The sequence below is a fragment of the Camellia sinensis genome, chromosome 11 (assembly GCF_055761805.1).
Source record: "Camellia sinensis isolate YWXY chromosome 11, ASM5576180v1, whole genome shotgun sequence".
In the NCBI taxonomy this organism is placed as follows: domain Eukaryota; kingdom Viridiplantae; phylum Streptophyta; class Magnoliopsida; order Ericales; family Theaceae; genus Camellia; species Camellia sinensis.
Window position 1 is genome coordinate 167,682,698 of NC_138971.1, and position 19,919 is coordinate 167,702,616.

The 19,919-nt window shown below is 42.7% G+C and overlaps 1 protein-coding gene across 2 annotated transcripts; it reads right to left on the reverse strand.

Annotated features, from left to right (window-relative positions):
- Positions 1-1,322: 1,322 nt before the first annotated feature.
- Positions 1,323-19,107, reverse strand: LOC114319981 (uncharacterized). Of its 2 annotated transcripts, none has more exons than XM_082896046.1 (6): positions 18,666-19,107; positions 4,374-4,561; positions 4,037-4,277; positions 3,608-3,814; positions 2,352-2,465; positions 1,323-1,718 (listed from the first exon to the last, which is right to left on the reverse strand). In XM_082896046.1, exons 4-6 carry the CDS (start codon positions 3,758-3,760, stop codon positions 1,626-1,628), a joined length of 360 nt encoding a protein of 119 aa, XP_082752172.1. In that variant the 5' UTR covers positions 3,761-3,814; positions 4,037-4,277; positions 4,374-4,561; positions 18,666-19,107; the 3' UTR covers positions 1,323-1,625. The 2 variants fall into 2 exon arrangements, with proteins under 2 accessions (XP_082752172.1, XP_082752171.1); XM_082896045.1 differs by having other exon boundaries at positions 4,037-4,280.
- Positions 19,108-19,919: the final 812 nt, after the last annotated feature.

A 19,919-nucleotide genomic window follows, 5' to 3' on the forward strand; every position in this document is an offset into this window, starting at 1 on the left:
TAAGACAAAATAATGTCATAAAATCACTCCTCACAAAAATGAAAGAATTATAAAAAAATCATCTTATTCAATATAAAAAGTCTATACCAAAACTTTATTTATATATTACTTTGAGCGTGAGGCCGTGCTACAGTTTCAATATAAAATATTTCTACAAATTGTGTTTGGTTTATGAATTTGAAAAGTAGACTGTAATTATATTTTGTGTCTAAATTTTTCTCTTTGCGAATTTTTTCTCCAATTAATAAAAATATGAACATAGGTATACGTCATATCAGATATAAGTATATCTTTTCATTTACAGTTAAAAAACAATTCTTTTCGATAATTCATCTATGTAAGTTCTTTGAATAACATGGCAAGTGATAATAAGTATTCAATGCGATCTTATCTAAACGTTACATATAAACATATTAATATTGATGGTTTGATAATAATATGCATTCAGTATACATCTTATAACATAAATTTAACCCAAAAAATTTTGATAACATTATAACATTATACATTATATTTGTTTACAAAAGATAAGAAGAGGAAGAAGTATTACCTAGCGAATTACCTTTTTAGAACACACGTTCTGAAATATGGTACACTTTCGTTCCAAAACATTACATTTGGCGGTCCAAAACAATCCCATAGGTTTTTCCTAATATATTTCAAGGTTTCCTTCGGTGTAAAAGAAACAAGCCTAAATTACACTCATCTCCCTTGAGGTTTGAAAAAATACAGTTAGCCCCACACTTTGTCGTACTATGTTGGCTGATAGTATATTGTATTCACTACAAGAAATCAGCTTTTTAGGGACAAATTTATTTCGTCCCTAAAAGTGTAATATTTGTTGGAAAAAACTTTAGCCAACAAATTTCCTCCGTCGCGAAGTTTGTCTCAAATAGCCCGTCCGGAAAAGTCAAAAATTGACTTTTAGAGACAAAATTTTGCATTTGTCACTAGAAATAGACTTTTAGAGACAAATATATGTGGTTACAAAAAGTTTTGATTTTGAGACAATCAAAATTTGTCTCTAAAAGTCTAATTATAGTTCAAGGCCACCGTAGTAGTTATGGAGACGAAATTAATTTTTAAGACAACACAAATTGGTGTCTAAAAGTTTTAATTTTTGGAACAAATGATAGTGGTCTCTAAAAGTTTTAGGTTTTTTTAGGACAAATGAAAGTGGTGGTTAAAAGTTTTAATTTTTGGGACAAATAAAAGTGGTGGCTAAAAGTTTGTTAAAAAATTTTTGAGACAAGTAAAATTGGTCTCTAAAAGTTTAATAATTTTTTTTTATTTTTTTTTATTTTGTAACAATTATTCTAAAAATACTAGTTTGAACATCAACTTATATTCCTTTCTTGATTTCTCAACAACCAAATAGAAAATATATATCACCAGACCATCCGCTCATCTCCAAATTAAAATTCAACTACACCAAAAAAAAAAAAAAAATGCTCATCACATTCAATAACGAACAAATACCATGCTCTAATTCATTAGTATGTAATATCTTGATTGTATATCTGATAGAGATTTCAAAAGTACCATTTCTAATTTGTAGCATTCAACTATTCAATGAACAGATTGTAATTAGAGTTATATCTACCTACATAACAAAACAACTCAACTCATCGCATCTTCTTCTCAATGGCTTCGTTGAAATGGCATTCAAAATCTAACAGAGAGCTCCTAAGCTTTAAATCGACGCAAGCTTGCAGGACCTGCATAGAATAGGCCAAACTCTCAAATACATTACCAATTAAAAATTATCCAATGATAGACGAAAATGAAAACTGTAATTATGCAAATATATATATATATATATAGACGAAAAGGAGAACGTTTTTCTAAATAGCCTGCCACACTCCCGAGTGAGATACATGTGGGCCTCACACAAATGGACCCCACTGTTTGTCTCTCATGTGATCTGTTCTTCAAAAAAATTTTTGTCTACTTATATTTTCTAAGGAGTAATGCAAGTGACCTCTAAAAAATAGTCCCTAAATTTACCCCTAAGGTGGTATACATCAGTAGCCACCTTACCACAGGTCCACAGCTGGTATATATGCAGCAAGTTATATATAATCAACAATTAACAATCCAGAATGGTCCTCTTGTTTCAATATTATATATTATCAACAATATATTAATAATGAACAGACCAATATCACAATCCAGAATGGTCAAGTAATATAAGCCAAAGTCAACCAACAATCTAGTGCTTTGATTATTAATTCCAAATATAAAAAAAGCTACAATGTGGACTAGGTTCTCAACAATATTGATTGAAATTCAGCAATTAACAATCATGGTTATGTTAAAGAAAACAATTAGCATTTGAAGAATTAACAAACCTTGATTTGGAATTTGGTTTTGGGAACATCGGTGCATTTGGGCCAAACCTCATAAAGAATCAACAGGAGTTCCAGCATCCCTCCATATTTTTGAAAAACCACAAAACAAGAACCCTGCTAGGAATAGTGAGAAAGATTAGTATTTAGCAAACAGAGAGCTTAACAGGACAGTGAATTACTATCGGGAAGATGAAACAGCCTACAGCTAAAGCTACATATTGTACAATAAACAAGTAATGGAAGCTTCACTAATCGTCTGTACGGCCCCCCTGAAACAGGTTACCTGTTTGGAAATAAATAACTCGGTTATAATCCTTAATGGATACATGACACGGACCAAAAACTAGTAACAAGCATGCTTAAATAATTTTATAGACCAGGCGTAAAGAAACATAACCGGATTGTGGGGAAACTATAAATGTTCACACCGATTCACCATTCATAACCCACATAAACAATTTTCTAGTTTCATCGTAACTTTTTGGTTTTCAAGTGGGATCAAACACAGCAAGAATGGCAGTTACAGAAACAAAACATGTTGAAAAGGCCACCCAAAAGCACCTATACAAAAAAATCATATAGTCAAAAAAATCAATAACTTCTTGGTTTTCAAGTGGGATCAAACACACCGATTCAACTTATTCTTGCCACATCTCACCTATTATTAAATGCATAAGTCGTAGTACAAAGTATTTCTTTTATTATTAAACATTTCTCATCTACCGGACATATAGAATTGGAGATAGCAGGTTGCACTTGTTTGTTGGTAGGCTTTCATCACTTTCACTTGCAGACTAGCAGAGTGAAGTACTAATGTAGAATTGTTTTCTACTGACAATTTGAGTCCGTGATTGTGAAAATAATGCTTCCAAAACTTTCGCATGCCAATCATAATAAATCATATAGTCAAAAAATAAAATATGCATATTTTTCTTAATGCGTAAAGTAGTCTTTCCCATAATGCAAAAGCCTCTCAACAGTTGATCCAACAAAAATCTACAACTTCTCTCAGTTGTGTTAACTCTAGAATTACAAAGATGCATTTCCTTTTCTTTCATAAATTCCTTGTTTAAAGATTCAACAAATTCACAAGCATTCTGCAAGGTGATGTTTATTTTACATCAAACTCGGCATTTAACTTCGAATAGGAACACAATTACTGTTCATACCATAGCATATTATGACACGGAGCTTAGGGCACTTCATATTTAAACCACTATGTTTGACAAAAAATGAGACAAGATTGACAAAGTTACCTTATAGTCCTTGTCAGACCACTTTTCGCACAAGAACTTCCACGCCTCCTTTTCCATATTTTCAGGTGGATCTGCAAGGACAGATTCCATTGTAGGGAAACTTCTAAAGCGTTGTCGTAGGTCATGGCGATAGCTCTTATACCGGTTGTGCATCAAATTGAGGATAGATTCAATAGCATAGGGTTCATTGGTAAACTTAAAACCTTCCTGTCATACCAAACAAGAAAAAATTAAAGCACATTAAAACCTTCCCTCAAAGTTATTTATGGTGCTTGTTAATTATTGTGCCAGAAACAAATAAATGGTACAAATAGTGCTATCAAAATGCTTGATGAAATAATGTGGGAAGAGGAAATTTACTGGGGAAATAACTATCTAGAAAATAATTTGGAAAGAGGAAATCTAAATCTCAGCAATTGTACCACTTACCTGAAGGCATGCAACCAATGTTTCTTTATCCTCTTCACTAATATCAGTCCACGATGGCACATTTTGTGGCGCAAATTGCCTAGTGACAATCCCTAATTCACTAGTAAATTTTTCAGATGCTTCACCATATGGTCGTCCACTAACCTTACAAATCTGAATAGGTAGTCGCACCCCTTGATTTTTAAGCTTGGCCAATTTGAGGCTTCGTGACTTCCCCGTCCTCTCTTACCCTTGGATGTGCCTACTAGAAACAATGAAAAAGTATCATGTAAATATATAGATTGAAAAGACGAGACCACCAACCAAAACAAAACATAAACTTAAAATATTTACAAACCATTAGTGCCGCAATGTGTGCTAGAAGTATCCGAGTGTGAAACTTGTGACGTAACTTCATGTACCGATTCTGATGTAAATGGGTGCAGCGTAGATGATCAAACTGATTTAATGGATGCATGGGGTCCAGGTGTTGATTTAACCATCAGTGTTGCAATGTGTGCTATAAAAATGGATCCTTGTCTGTCCCTGGTTTCATATGATCATGAGCAAACAAAATAAATTCCCTCACCCCATCAATTTACTAAGGTGACCTTCTATTATGAAGTTGCATCCAACTTCTATCCATGGTGCAAAAGAACTACAAGGAAAAAAAAAAAGGGAGGGGGGGGCAAAAGCTTAAAAAATAGGATATACTAAAAACAGGAAATATGATGCTACAACTGGGATGAAATCCACAAACCATCGATCAGAGTCTCTGAGAGCAGGGATGAAATCAACAATGAAATTAGGGATGAGAGAGAGAGAGAGAGAGAGAGAGAGAGAGGTGTGGAGAGGAAATGAAATCCCGATTATAATTGTGCAAATAGTGAAAACATAATAAAAAAATGGATGAGTCAGGTTTATTGGCAACCAACTAAAGACGTCTGCAAAAAGGCATTAACTCTTTTACAACCAAATGGCTTTGTCTTAAAAATATAATAATATGATTAAGTATTTCTTTTTTTAAATTCCCTTATTTTGTCCTTAAAAGTATAATTTTTATAGACAAATTATTTTTGTTCTTAAAATTTTGTCTTTAAAACCTTGATTTCTTGTAGTGATTCCATTATGATTTATTAGATAATCGAAAATAGAAGAGGCAATTATTATTTTCCTCAGCATTAAGCATGAGTGTATATCATGACTATGTTCCCCTCATGTCATAACTAATCCAACAAATGCAAGAATACATTATTTCTTGGCAAAAATACAATATTATATGAATTGATACACATACATTGAAGAACAAATCAAGCATCAAGAGAATGCCTAATGCAGTCTATTCTTGACAAATTTCATTTCTTCCATACATTAAAAAAACCAAAGTATTAGGAAAGAATCTATTTCTAAACCCCAATTTTATGCCTTTTAAGATTATCCATAAGTAGCAATGCATACCATTTCAATTGTTTACCATCTGTAATTGATTTTCAACCTCAAACAACACTACACCTAATTCACAGCAGAAGAAACACAACTTAAACCAAATTTGTTGAGGAACTTTACTGATGCTGCAGTATATTCTGTAATTACTTCCAGCGCATATCACTTTCGGCAAAAGAATGAAAACCAAGCATTACCAATAAGCATTCAAGTCCAGTTACAAGTCAAAATGGTCTCTTACCTCCACAGGACCTTTGCGTGTGGGGGTCACGACATTATTGATGTAGATAATTGAGATATATATCTAAGATTATGTATAGAGCAACAGATAAACATAGTATATTTTTATTACGAGATATGAAATAAATAACAATAATTATATGCAGTATATGTATGTGTATCCTTGTCCATCTCTTTAAATATCCAAACAACTATTGACTTATTTGAAAGAAATACTCCATTAATTTCAATTTCTAATTGCCTAGGTAATGTTTTAATTCCCTGTTGTAGACAAAAACTACATACACAAATACATCTCTTTCTTTATGGCAAGTAAAAAACATTTTAGAATACACTTGAGGATACAGATCAAAACTTCACATGCATGAAATATTTGATTATTTCAAATAAATCCAACTTGATGTGAAGTAGTAATTATTGTACATCACAAGTGCTATATAATTGAAAAAGCTCAAGCCGCCATCTTTAATGTGATACCAAGTCACTGCATCAAACTTCTGCAGAAAGTATAGGCAGCTTACTAAAACATGCTCCAGGAACAAGTCCCCCAGTCATCAACAATACAAAGTCAATGAAACAAAGAGTATCTGTGGGTGTCTTGGTGGCGTGAAATCAATTATCTTCTGAACTTTTCAGTGTTCAAATCAATATCTAAAATTTTTCCATATACAAAATCGTAGAAAGCCTACTGTTTTGAGTGTTCCCTTTTAAGTGAATAAATCTTCCTTCTGCAAAGATGAACCTTGAGAGCAGTCTCAAAATGTAAAGCTCAAAAAGTTTTGTTTTTCCACTTCCTGTTGGTGCTGAAATGACCATATTTACATGGGATAGGAAACATGCCGAAAAGCATTCACTTTGCAGCAAGTTAAAATACTTGTATAACAAATACAAATGCAAAAACAATACCAATTACACCATGTATAGCAAAAGAACAATATTTTAGTTATTGTGGGTCAATTCCCTAAATCGCATTTAGGATCGTACATTGTTGATGTTATGAACATTTAGATAGACAAATCAAAGAAAGCAAAAATTATTGCATAAAATTAGCATGCATCCATCTCAGTTGTTGCATGTTTATAAAACTTAACAAGACCAGTTAATAATTGCAAATCAATGTAGGGAAAAATGTGAAGCAAAAGGATGCCCACATCATGATGTTAAAGAAAAAAGTGATCACATGCAAGCAGTTAGAGAAAAAAGTTGTAATTTCTTCAAATGTTTTATGAACTCATTTTGGTTCGTTGAATATTTTGGTCCAAACCAATAACACATCTAAAATCTCAATCTCTCATATAAATAAGGAAAATGGTTTTTTTCAAGTATAACTTCTCCATAGAAAATGGTGAACCATCAAATTCCAATATGAACTTAAAATTACCTGAAACAAAAAATTAAATGGAAAGAAGCAGGTAAATCTGAAGCAGGTAAATTTGAAACAGACTTTAGTGCATATGGATCCATAAACGAACTCATTTATCAGTCCACTGAGGAAACAAAATGATAAACATCTCTATCTGGAGTCCAGCACAGCATAAAGAGCCAATGACATTTAGACACATGGCAGGTGAAGGACGAGCCACATCAGCAGACAAAGATCTGCAAAGTTATTGCCACTGCATATCACCATTAATGCAGCCTATCACAACATTTATTACGACAACATCTCTCCGTCGGAACAGGACCCCCTTACCCTGAACAAGGTAAGTTATAGCATAGACTTTCGGCGAGGAGGGCAGGTCGGAAGGGACAGCGAAATGATTACCAAATGATATAAGCAAACGTTGAAGACAAGAAGAAGGTTAAACTTTTCTATCTCTAATCTCTCTCTCTATACTCTACTTCTCTCCCTAACTTGCTCGTCGGAGAGTTCACTGGGGGACTACCCAGTTCCTCGTTGAACTTGTTTGCAGGTTATCTGGTGGGCTTGATCATTTGGACATGGGCTTGAGGAGCTTGGACCAGTCTGATCCATTCACTGGAACAAACAATTTCATCAGTTGGCGCCGTCTGTGGGAACTGATTCTTATCCGGACGCCAGTTGTGCTCATTGTCACCGGAGACCCTGTCCTAGCAACCTTTTCCTCCTACCCATCCAAGTGTATGGTCATGACTAGATCCATGGCTTCTCACCATAATGCTGCCGATCATCAAACCGATCCTCCCAATCCAAACAACCCACCACAGTATATCATTGAGCTTACCAACAGCATGAACCGCATGGCCGAACAAAACCAGGCCCTGATAAATGCTTTACTCCAAAGAAACCTTCCGATGCCTCCTCCACCACCTCCAGCTATTCTACCCAACCAAGAAAGAGCCCCGAGCCATACTGTTCCGCAACCCTATCCACCCAACTTGGAAGGTTTGCAACCTCCTCTCCCGTATATAAATCTACCACCTTCACCCCTATACCCTTCGGTCGTGGCACCAGCCCCTGAAGGGGAAGCCAGCAGCGTCCAGCCTCCATTGACTGGCCATGGTGACCACATTCCCCTTTGGGACGCTAAACTCCGAGCAATGAAGCTCCAGCTCCAAGGGGTCATGCAGAACATTCAACATAAACCCTCTACCACGGCAAGCTCACCATTTGTTGCCTCCATCCAGGACAAACCTCTGCCCGCCAAGTTCAAGATGCCTACCATTGACTCTTTTGACGGTACGACAGACCTAGTCGACCATCTGGAGACCTACCGTACCCTCATGATCCTCCATGCCTTCCCTGACGAGATCATGTGTCGGGCTTTCCCCGTGACACTGAAGGGGTTAGCTCGACTGTGGTTCAGCCAGTTACCAGTAGACTCTGTCTCCACTTTCCAGCATCTCAGTGACTCCTTCCTTAGCCATTTAATTGGAGCCCAGTGCCAACGCCGCCCTGCAACCCAACTTCTCAACATCCGGCAGATCGAGGAGGAGTCGCTGCACAGTTTCGTTACCCGCTTCAACACTGAAGCCCTGCAAGTAGCGGAAAACGATGACAAGGTCATCCTCACGGCTTTCATGGCCGGGCTACGATCATTCGATTTCCTCTTCTCCCTCTTCAAAAACCCCCCGACCTCCATGGCAACCCTACTCTCCAAAGCCCAGAAATACATGAATACTGAAGATTCACTAGCCGCTCAGCAGGATCCAATATCTAAAAACCCGACCACCAGAGAAAAGAAAAAAGACTCAGAACCCAGAAACACCCAGTATAACAGCCAAACACCCCACTATACCGACCGACCTCCTTGCGCTGACCAGTCGGCACTAGCCCGACCACCCAGTCGGTTCGAGCAGCATACGCCCCTTAATTCTTCTATGGAACAAGTCCTCCACCAGATCCAACAAGACTACCCCCTCAAATGGCCCCTACCCTCACGGACCCCTTCCAATCGGAAAGACCAGTCCAAATATTGTTGTTTCCACCAGGACCATGGCCATAACACTGATGACTGCATCAACCTCGAGGATCAGGTCGAGACCCTCATTCGCCAAGGGCGTCTCAGCCGGTTCACAGACACCTGCCTACAGCAAAGGCAAAGAATCGAGCCCCTCAGAAACAACCACCGGCGTACCCCACCCCGGTAGCCAGCCCAACCTAACCAAGGCCATGATCGCCCCCCAGAACAGCCTCGGCCGCCAGGTAACCCCCCTCCGCCAGTTGGTGAAATCCGAGTCATTTCAGGTGGCCTTGCTTGTGGCGGACCATCCCGTTTCGCTCAGAGGGCAGAACTCAAGAAGATAAGGCAAGGCTCGGACAGAGCAGTTGCCATGGTAGACCGACCCTCCAAACAGCCCAAGCAGTGGACAGAGTCCATCACCATCACGGACGCCGCCTGTACAGACATCCGTTATCTTCATGATGACCCTCTCGTCATTTCTGCCCTCCTCTCCAACTATAAGGTCAGACGGGTTCTCATCGACAACGGCAGTTCTTCAGACATCATATTCCTCAACTGCTTTCGCCAGCTCAAGATTGGGGAGGAAAGCCTGTCTTTCCTCTAAACCCCTTTGGTCGGTTTCACTGGCGACCGGGTGACCTCCATCGGCTCCATCGATCTCCCCTTCACCATCGGTGAATACCCACGGCAGACTACCAAGTTGGTCACTTTCCTTGTGGTCGACTGTTCCTCTGCCTACAACATCATCCTTGGCAGCACCGCCCTCAACGCTTTCCAAGCTATCACTTCAACCTACCACCTCGCCATAAAGTTCCCTACCGACCTGGGCGTCGGGACAGTAAGGGAAGAGCAGACTGTAGCTAGGGAATGTTATGTCGCCTCACTCAAGGAAGTCAAGCTGAAGGAGGCCATGATCATTGAAGGATTTGACGTCCGAGATGAGGACGAGCTGGTTAGAGGAGAACTGGTGGAGGAGCTCGTTGAGGTTCCTATCGATCCCACCAACCCTATGAAGATTGCCAAGATCGGCAGCCAACTATCTCCCCAAGCCAAGGTCGACCTTACCGCCCTTCTGATCGAGCACAATGATGTATTTGCCTGGACCCATTCAGACATGCCGGGCATTGACCCTTCTTTCATAACTCACCGCCTAAGCATCGAACCCCATTTCCGACCTTACCGCCAGAAGCAACGCATCTTCCATCCAGAGCGCAATACACTTATAGCCGCAGAGGTTGATAAGCTCCTTGAGGCCCAATTCATCAAAAACGTGGATTACCCTAAATGGTTGTCAAACGTGGTCCTAGTCCGCAAGAACAATGGCAAATGGCGACTCTGTGTCGATTACTCTGACCTAAACCAAGCTTGTCCCAAAGACAGCTATCCTCTTCCCCGCATAGATCTGCTGGTCGACGCCACGGCCGGTCATCAAATGCTCAGCTTCATGGATGCTTTCTCTGGGTACAACCAAATCTTGATGCACCCGTCCGATCGGGAACATACATCCTTCATTACTGACCGAGGTACCTACCATTACCGCGTGATGCCATTCGGACTGAAGAATGCTGGGGCCACCTACCAACGGTTGGTCAATGCCGTTTTCCATCATCAGATAGGTCGGAATATGGAAGTCTATGTCGACGACATGCTAGTCAAGAGCAAACTCTTTATTGATTATCTGTCCGACCTGCGAGAGACCTTCGCCACCCTACGCAAGTACCCAATGAAGCTCAACCCAGAGAAGTGTGCCTTCGGCGTAGGATTTGGGAAGTTTCTGGGTTTTATGGTTAGTTAGCGGGGCATTGAAGCTAACCCCGAAAAGATCAAGGCCTTGATTGAGATACAGTCACCTAGAACGGTTAAGGAGGTTCAAAGGCTCACTGGCAGAGTTGCGGCCCTCAACCGCTTCATTTCCCGCGCAACAAATAAGTGCCTACCATTCTTCAAAGTTCTTCGGCAAACTTTTGAATGGACAACTAAATCTGAAGAAGCTTTTCAGCAGTTGAAGCAGTTCATGGCAAATCCCCCCTCCTTTCACAAGCAATTACGGGCGAGCCCCTCTTCCTCTATTTAGCCGTCTCAAGCACCGCAGTCAGTGCAGCTCTTATCAGGGAAGACGACTCTGTCTAACGGCCGGTCTACTACATCAGTCGGGCTCTCAAGGGAGCAGAGCAGAATTACCCGCTGTTAGAAAAATTATCCTTGGCCTTGGCCACCGCCTCCAGACGGCTCCGTCCTTACTTCCAGGCCCATTCCATAGTGGTTCTCACCGACCAACCCTTGAAGAAGGTCATGTAACAACCAAAACTTTCTGGCCGACTCATGCAGTGGTCAGTGGAACTCAGTCAGTTTGACATCTCCTACCGGCCTCGAACAACAATTAAGGGACAGGCTGTCGCGGATTTCATCCTGGAATTCACTATTCCTACCCCAACCGCTGCGTCCCCACCCCCCCACCAACCCCTACCGAGCCAGAAGACCCGCATTCATGGACTCTCAACGTGGACGGATCATCCCGCAGGGAAGGTAGTAGGGCTGGCCTCATTCTCACCGCCCCTGAGGGCGGCTATTTCAAATGTGCTCTCCGTTTCTTGTTTAATGCCAGTAACAATGAGACCGAATATGAGGCATTGATAGCAGGACTCCGCCTCGCCAAGGACATTGGAGTCAGCCACATATGGGTGTTCAACGACTCCCAGCTTATCGTCGGCCAGATTACGGGGGAATTCGATGCCAAGGAAGACACAATGCGGGCTTACAGGGATATGGCCCTCCCCCTTGTTCGCCTCTTCAATACCTTCCACATCAAGCACATACCTCGGGCAGAAAACTCCAAGGCAGATGAGATGGCTCAGTTGGCCTCTGCAGACCAGTCCGACCTCAGCCACGGTGTCTGTCTCGAATACCTAGCCCACTCGGCCATCTCACCCGACTTACAAGAAGTGCAGTTCCTCTAAAACGAACCCATCCCTTGGGCCTCCGACATCTTCCTATTTTTGACAACGGGAGAACTCCCAGATGACCAACAGCAAGCCGCCAAAGTTAGGGCCCGGTCGTCCAATTACATCCTGGTCAATGGCGTCTTGTACAAACGTGATTTTTCACGCCCATACCTGCGATGCCTCAATTCGGTTCAAGCAACCTATGTAATGCGAGAAATCCATGAGGGAAATTGTGGTAATCATTCGGGCGGCAGGTCTCTGGCCCACAAAATACTCTGTACTGGTTATTTTTGGCCAACTCTCAATCAAGATGTGACTGATTTCGTGCTCAAATGTGATAAGTGTCAACGTTTTGCTAACATCCCCCATGCTCCTCCTACAGAGTTGATCACACTTTGCAGCCCTTATCCGTTCGCCAAATGGGGGATCGACTTGGTCGGTCCACTTCCCACCGGCCGAGGTCAGACCAAGTTCGCGATCGTCGCCATTGATTACTTCACCAAGTGGGTAGAGGCAGAACCCCTTGCCATCATTACCGATCTGAACATAACCAAGTTCATCTGGCAGTCGATCGTTTGTAGATTTGGCATCCCTCAGGCCATCGTCTCCGACAACGGCAAACAATTTGACAACGCCAAGTACAGGAAGTTCTGTGCCGACCTCCAAATTCAACCATGTTTCTCTTCCCCCGGTCATCCCCAGGCCAATGGCCAAGTCGAGGTCACCAATCGTTCTCTCCTGAAGATCATCAAAACTAAGCTCGAAGCTGCTAAGGGACTTTGGGTTGAGGAATTACCAAATGTACTCTGGGCTTACCGAACTACAGCTCGGACTCCCATTAGGGAAACCCCTTTCCGTTTAACATACGGCACTGATGCAGTTATTCCAGTAGAAGTCGGTCTGCTTACTCCCAAGGTTTTACATCCGGATCCAGCACAAACCGAAGAGCTCCGCCGGGCAGACCTGGACCTAATCGAAGAACTCAGAGAGACCACCGCTGTCAGACTGGCCTCGTACCAGCAGAAAATGAGAACACACTACAACCGGAAAGTCCGACTAAGGGAGTTCGCTGTAGGGGACCTTGTCTTGAGAGAAGCAACTCTTGCCACCAAAAATCCGACTGAGGGTAAACTGGCAGCCAAATGGGAGGGACCTTACGTTGTGAAAGCCAGACCACGTCCGGGCACCTACCGACTTCAGGACATGGAAGGTTGAGACCTCCCTCACCCAGGGAACGCCGAACACCTGAAACGTTAGTTTCAATAAGCTCCTACTTTCGTATCGCTTAGTTATCATATTTTCTTTTCGGCAAATTTACACATTCTTGATATCTCCTTACGCAATGTAACTTTTTAATTAACTGGGTTACACTTCCCCTGCCATCAATTATATATCTCAGGTATCTGTATGGTGTCGTAATGACGTTTTGATTGCAGTCCTCATGAAAAGCCTCAGCCAGACTGAGCATCATAAAGCCTCAGCCAGAATGAGCATTAAAAAGCTTCGTCCAGACCGAGCACTAAAAAGCCTCAGCCAGACTGAGCATCATAAAGCCTCAGCCAGACTGAGCATCATAAAGCCTCAGCCAGACTGAGCATGAAGCACTCGGCCAGACCAAGCCTCAACCAGCCCAAGCATAACAAGTCTCAGCCGGACCGAGTGCCACAATTTCAAGTTCAGACTGAGTTCCTTACGACGTCAGTGAATCATAGCTTAGCCCCAACTGAGCACGCGTACAGGGCTCGGTCAAAGCCATCTATGCATACTTCATTCTTGTGGAATTAGTAGACACACTTAGTCACAATTCCAGGTCCAAGTCTTTACACCACTCTTTGCTTAGTCAAATTCCAAAGACGTTCTTACACGTTTTCTTTACAAGTCAGGTTATTTTCTTCTCAATCAAACTCTTACAAGTCAGCTTGTTTCCTTACAAGCCAAGCCTCACTCTAATAAACCACTAATCTACTTCAGCAGTGTGGCAAACACAACCTTATAATTTTATTACATTTTAAATTTCACTCTGCATTGAGAAGTTCTTAACTTTACTTTGCATTGAGTCTTTATTACAAGTTCAATTTCACTCTGCATTGAGGAGTTCTTAACTTTACTCTGCATTGAGGAGTTCTTAACTTTACTCTGCATTGAGTCTTTATTACAAGTTCAATTTCACTCTGCATTGAGGAGTTCTTAACTTTACTCTGCATTGAGTTTTTATTACAAGTTCAATTTCACTCTGCATTGAGTTTTTATTACAACTTCAACTTCACTCTACACTGAGGAGTTCTTAAATTTAGTTCTTATTACAAGTTTAACTTCACTTTGCACTTCACAACGAGTTATACACTCGCTTCGCCCACGCCTCATTCATTTCAGCTGCACAAGCACAGACAATCAAACGAAAACATAATTGCAATTTTATTTATTCAGAAATTTGTACATGAGTTCATTATAGCCATTCAAAACAAAAACAAACACAAAAAAAAAAAAAAAAAAAACTCTTAAGTACAAACTTTCTTCACTTCACTCATTCCTCCTCACTAGAGACAAGGTCTTCTTCTTCAATACCCTCATCCGGGGGGGTCTGGGCCACATCATCTTCACCAATTGTTACACTACTGAGGTCTAAGTCTGGAAACAGTTCTTCAGTCCTACGTTTGAACATTTTCCAGCCACTGTCCTAGAACTCAGTCATTTCGTGTTTATAGAAGTCTGACTGCTGGAAGCTCTCAATCACTTCCGCTTTAGTTCTGCCCCCAGCGGTCGTCCTCGATGGGTCCGCCCCCCCAAACTCCTCCCTCGCCAAGCTGCTGGGGACCGCGGCATCCACTGCCATCTAAAACTCAGCAGACCCCTTGAATTGATCCACTACTGCCACATACAGATCAGGGTAAGCCGCCCTTTCAGAGGCTGCCTTCGCCCTCTCTTCGTCCAGCTCCTTCTGCAGGGTCGCCGTTTCAGAGGCTGTCTTAGCCCTCTCTTCCTCCCACTCATTCTCCAGGGACGCCCTTTCAGCAGTTGCCTTGGACTTCTCTGCCTCCAACTCCTTCTTCAAGGTCTCCCTCTCAGCAGTCACCTTGGCTCTCTCTGCCTCCAACTCCTTCTGAAGGCTCTCCCTCTCTTCCAGTGCCTTTGCACGCTCGCCCTCCAGCTCCTTCTGCAGATCGCTAATCTTCACATCTGCCTCATCCTTCTGCTTGACCAGCTCTTCATTACTGCTCATCGCCTCTTCATGTCGTTCGACCGCGATCGCGCAGGCTTTTTAGGCCTCATCCAGCCTCTTCTGCTCGCCAGCCAGTTGGAACTCGAGCGACACAACCTGGCGGCGTGTGTTCTCCTGCTCCACCTTGGCCGTTTGCAGCTCAGCGTGGGCACTCTCCCAGTTTGCGCTCTCCTTCTTCAACCTTGCAAGTTGAGCCTTGGCCTCATCTGCCTTGAGCTTTGCAGGCCCAGCCTTCCTCAGCAGAGCCTCTGCTAAGGTAGTTACCTCCATTTGAGCGGAGCATAACCCCGTCAGCAGTTCAGCCTCATTGAATCTGGCTGCTGAGCGCAAGGCTGCCTCTTCTACAATCCCCACAAGGCGGTCTGCCCTTGCCCTGGCTGGGCCTTCTTCTCCCTCCAGCCGCCCAGCCACCGCACGAGCATGGTAGATCGCAGTACTCAGACTGACTCCCCCTCCTTGGAGTACAGGAGCCCCCTAGGGTTGTTCTTCCTCCCTTGGCTCAGGGCCAATTGCCCCACCATCTACTTGTACTTTAGGGGCGACCCTCGCGACCCCCGCGGCGATCGCCGCCACTACTAGAACGACTTCCTTGCCCTCTGAGGCAATGTCCACCACTTCTGGGGCAATTACTCTTCCTGGGGTCTCCTTCACTTCCCCCCCCCCCTCTGCTCCCTTCGCCATACTGGTCTCTTCTGCCCTTACTTCCCTCTTTTTCTTCTGGGCAGGCTCTTCTTCACTCCTCCTCACTCTCCTCTTCTTCTTCACTACACCCAACACCTCCATCTCCTTCAACGACCTCTCCTTCAAAGGATCTATTGGGGGCGGTTGTGGCACAAATTCACCTAAGTTTTTTTCCCTCAAGGGTTTGGGTTGCGGTCAGATCCTCTCCCTTGCAACCAGCTTTGGCGGTCGGTCTGCCTGAGACTCTTTGAATTTTTGGGCTTTGGAAAGGATGGTCTGATCCTCCGCTTCTTGAGCCTTCCTCCTTGCCTCCAACTCCGTTCGATCAAGGTCCCCACCACTCGGCTGGGGACCCAACCTTGCCTCAAACAAAGCCGACAACTGAACGAGTTCGTCCCACCTGGCCCCTTCCTTCTCCCTCCATTCCTTTACCCTCTTCACCCTCTCCTCTGCTGCTGCTCCCAGCCTTGGCTCCACAAACTTGGTGGGCACTTTCCAAATGGTGCGCACTCCAACCCCTTCACTGGCAGATACATAGAACCACCGTGGTCTCCACCCCTTGATCGATGACGGCAGCCCCGCCACCAGCCATTTCCCTGCCGCTGCCTGCAGAGTGACCCAAGTCTCTTGCTGCCCTAAGGCCTTGTAACATGCGAAGAATTCGTCCACTGTCATGGCCGCTCCTTCGTTCACTTTCGGCCACGCACTTGCACATGCCAGTAAGATCTTCCACGCATTGGGCATTAGTTGGCTCGGCACTATCTCCAAACGATTCAGGACATCTACCACCACTTGCGGCAGGGACAGCCTCAGTCCTTCCTTCAATGCTTCCTTATAAAGGGCAAACTCCCCTGGCCTGGCGTCGGATAGCCTCTTCGTCGACATCGGCAACAACAACTCTATTTCAGCAGGCACCTGGTATTTTTCGTGAACGGCCTCCAAATCCGCTGCAGTAACCGTTGATCTATCTGCCTTTGTATGCCAGTGATTTGGTTCTGCCTGGCTGATTGGCTTTGGAGCTGCTATCATAGTGGAACCATGGGGTCGTACCACCGACTCCCCCACCCTCTCCATCCTATACTGCTGTGCTAACTCCACTGCATCATCATCACCAAGTGGATCCACCCTGACATTCGCAGTTTCTTCTTGGGTCATTTCTGTGGTATGCCTGCGAATCGCTTCGGATGCAGGTGCAAGGAAGTTGAAAAAGTGTTGCAGAGGTGTATCGCGAGCAACAAAGGAATTCACACTTGCAATATTTCAATTTTTCATAAACAAGTAGGTGAATCGAATAATGCCAAAAGTCCACGGTTTGCCTGTATTCCAAGGATCCCAATTAATTTTCGCCAGTTTGAAAACTTTTCAAATCATCCGCCAAAACTGTCTTTTCAACACCCATAATGACCTATCGTTTCATTTCTGATCTAGCACCTAATCTCTCTCCCCCCCCCGGTGGGATATTGCCACGTGTACGACCACGATCAACTGTCTCCTCCCCTTACCCAGTCTTTTCCACTTCAAATCACCACGTGACATGCTGCCTCTCGAGCCCCACACCCCTCCACCTCACCCTCCGCGGTCGTCCCTCCTCGTGGTCGACCCTCCCACTCGGCCAACCTCCGCGGTCGGCCCCCTTCGCGGTCGGCCCTCCTCGTGGTCGACCCTCCCACTCGGCCAACCTCTGCGGTCGGGCCCCTTCACAGTCGGCCCTCCTCGTGGTCGACCCTCCCACTCGGCCAACCTTTGCGGTCGGTCCTCCCCGTGATCGGCCCTTCTACTCGGTCGCCCTGTACGGTCAGACCACCTCTCGGTCGGTTCACCTCCTCGGTCACCCCTGCCGGTCGACCTCCATCCTACCAATCCCAACACCCTCATCTACTTCATTAATATTCCCTTCGTTGGACTAAAGCTGCACTCGGGAATGGGGGACTACTGACATGTATAAGCCCATAAAGGCCACGAATCACTATGAACAATCCAAGCCCATCACTTAGAGCCCAATGCATAACCCAGCTGGTGAAGTCTAGGACAGCTGGAGTCCAACATGGCATAAAGAGCCAATGACATTCAGATACACAGCAGGTGAAGGACGAGCCACATCAGCAAACAAAGATCTGCAAAGTTATTGCCACTGCACATCACCATTAATGCAGCCCATCACAACATTTATTACGACAACACCTCTCCGTCGGAACAGGACCCCCTTACCCTAAACAAGGTAAGCTACAGCATAGACTTTTGGCGAGGAAGGCAGGTCGGAAGGGACAGCGAAATGATTACCAAAGGATATAAGCAAACGTTGAAGACAAGAAGAAGGTTAAACTTTTCTATCTCTAATCTCTCTCTCTACACTCTACTTCTCTCCCTAATTTGCTTGTCAGAGGGTTCACTGGGGGACTACCCAATTCCCCGTTGAACTTGTTTGCAGGTTATCCGGTGGGCTTGATCATTTGGACGTGGGCTTGAGGAGCTTGGACCAGTTTGATCCATTCACTGGAACAAACAGTTTCATCAAGAAATATATAATATAGAAAACGGATCAAAGCGATCCATGAAAATTTATCAAAGACTATCAAAATCCAATTACCCAAATCTGGCTGGTAAACTTTTTGTTCATTGAGACATATTGACAAACACTTGATGTGCATTTATTTAACATATACCTAGGAATGAAAACAATGTGGGTAAATATTGTGCAACAGACATATAAATAATAGGCATCGAAATACAAATGTAATTACCAGGATTTGCAACAGCAGGAGCAGAGCTTTGGATGATCAAGTTCGACAGCGTTACGGCAGCAACAATGCCGACAATGATCTGAAGTTGTGAAATTCATTTTCTTCTTCATCGTCGGCGTTGGTGATTTGAATCCAACGTGATAACCCAAAATATGCAAGAAAATTTTGCAGGGAGAAGGTTTGGAAAATAGTGAGGAGCACCGGTGGGTGAAATTTCTAGGAGGAATGGTGGTATTTGTTTTCTTCCTATATTGTGTATGTGGATGAGTAGAAGCCCACGAGTCTAACCCAAAATCTGCAAGGAAGGAAGGAAGGAGTTACAAATTTATAGCAAGAATGATGACATTTGTTTTCTTCTACTATTGTGTGTGTGGTTAATTTGAAATCCAAGTGTCCAACCCAAATCTGCAAGCAAAGAGGTGTCGCAAACCAAACAAAGCAACAGGGTTACACCAAAGCGTTATACCATTCTTACCTTCTTTTTATATAGATAATAGATTACTCTTCATAAATGAAACAAACATTTCTTCAGAAGAGACAAATGTAATTGGAAACATTTCAATCGATCCGCGTGCCCGTCTGACATTTGAAAAGGGAAAAAAGACGCATTTGCCAATTCGTCTTCAGAAAATTACAATTCAGTGCATTTGAAAAAAGAAATTTAATTAGTGATAAATTTATCAACTTTAATAATTAAAATTATAAGTTTTTTTATAAATTTGAAAATATTTTTTCAAGAGACCACTGATTTATAAATGGTAAAGAACTAGTGTAAAATTGTAAATAAATTTTATATGTTAAGTGATTTACAAATAATGAATTTGTATACAATACTTTTTTAATAATCATCAAAATATGAGTAACGTTGATGTTGTTTTTGACCCACAATGATATCATATAATAAATATTAATTTTTGATTTGTGAGACATTCAATCAATCCTCTTATCACATCATTGTAAATAAATTTATTAGTTTAAATTGTAAATTTATAACATTTTTGTATATTATACACAAAAAATTATACAAAATAAATTATTAAAATGAAATCGGTGATGAACCACATATCCCTCAAATTCAAAGCCCAACCATATAAGCAAAAGATTTTACAAAGAAAAAAATTTGTGTCTTTCCAACCAGAAAAATTCTAAGGAAAATGAGTGGAAGCACTAATTAGTGTCACCACTAATGATATGGCAGTGAGTCACCCCACTGCCACAATGTTGTTGTGTCTGTTTTTTTTTTTTTTTTTAAGA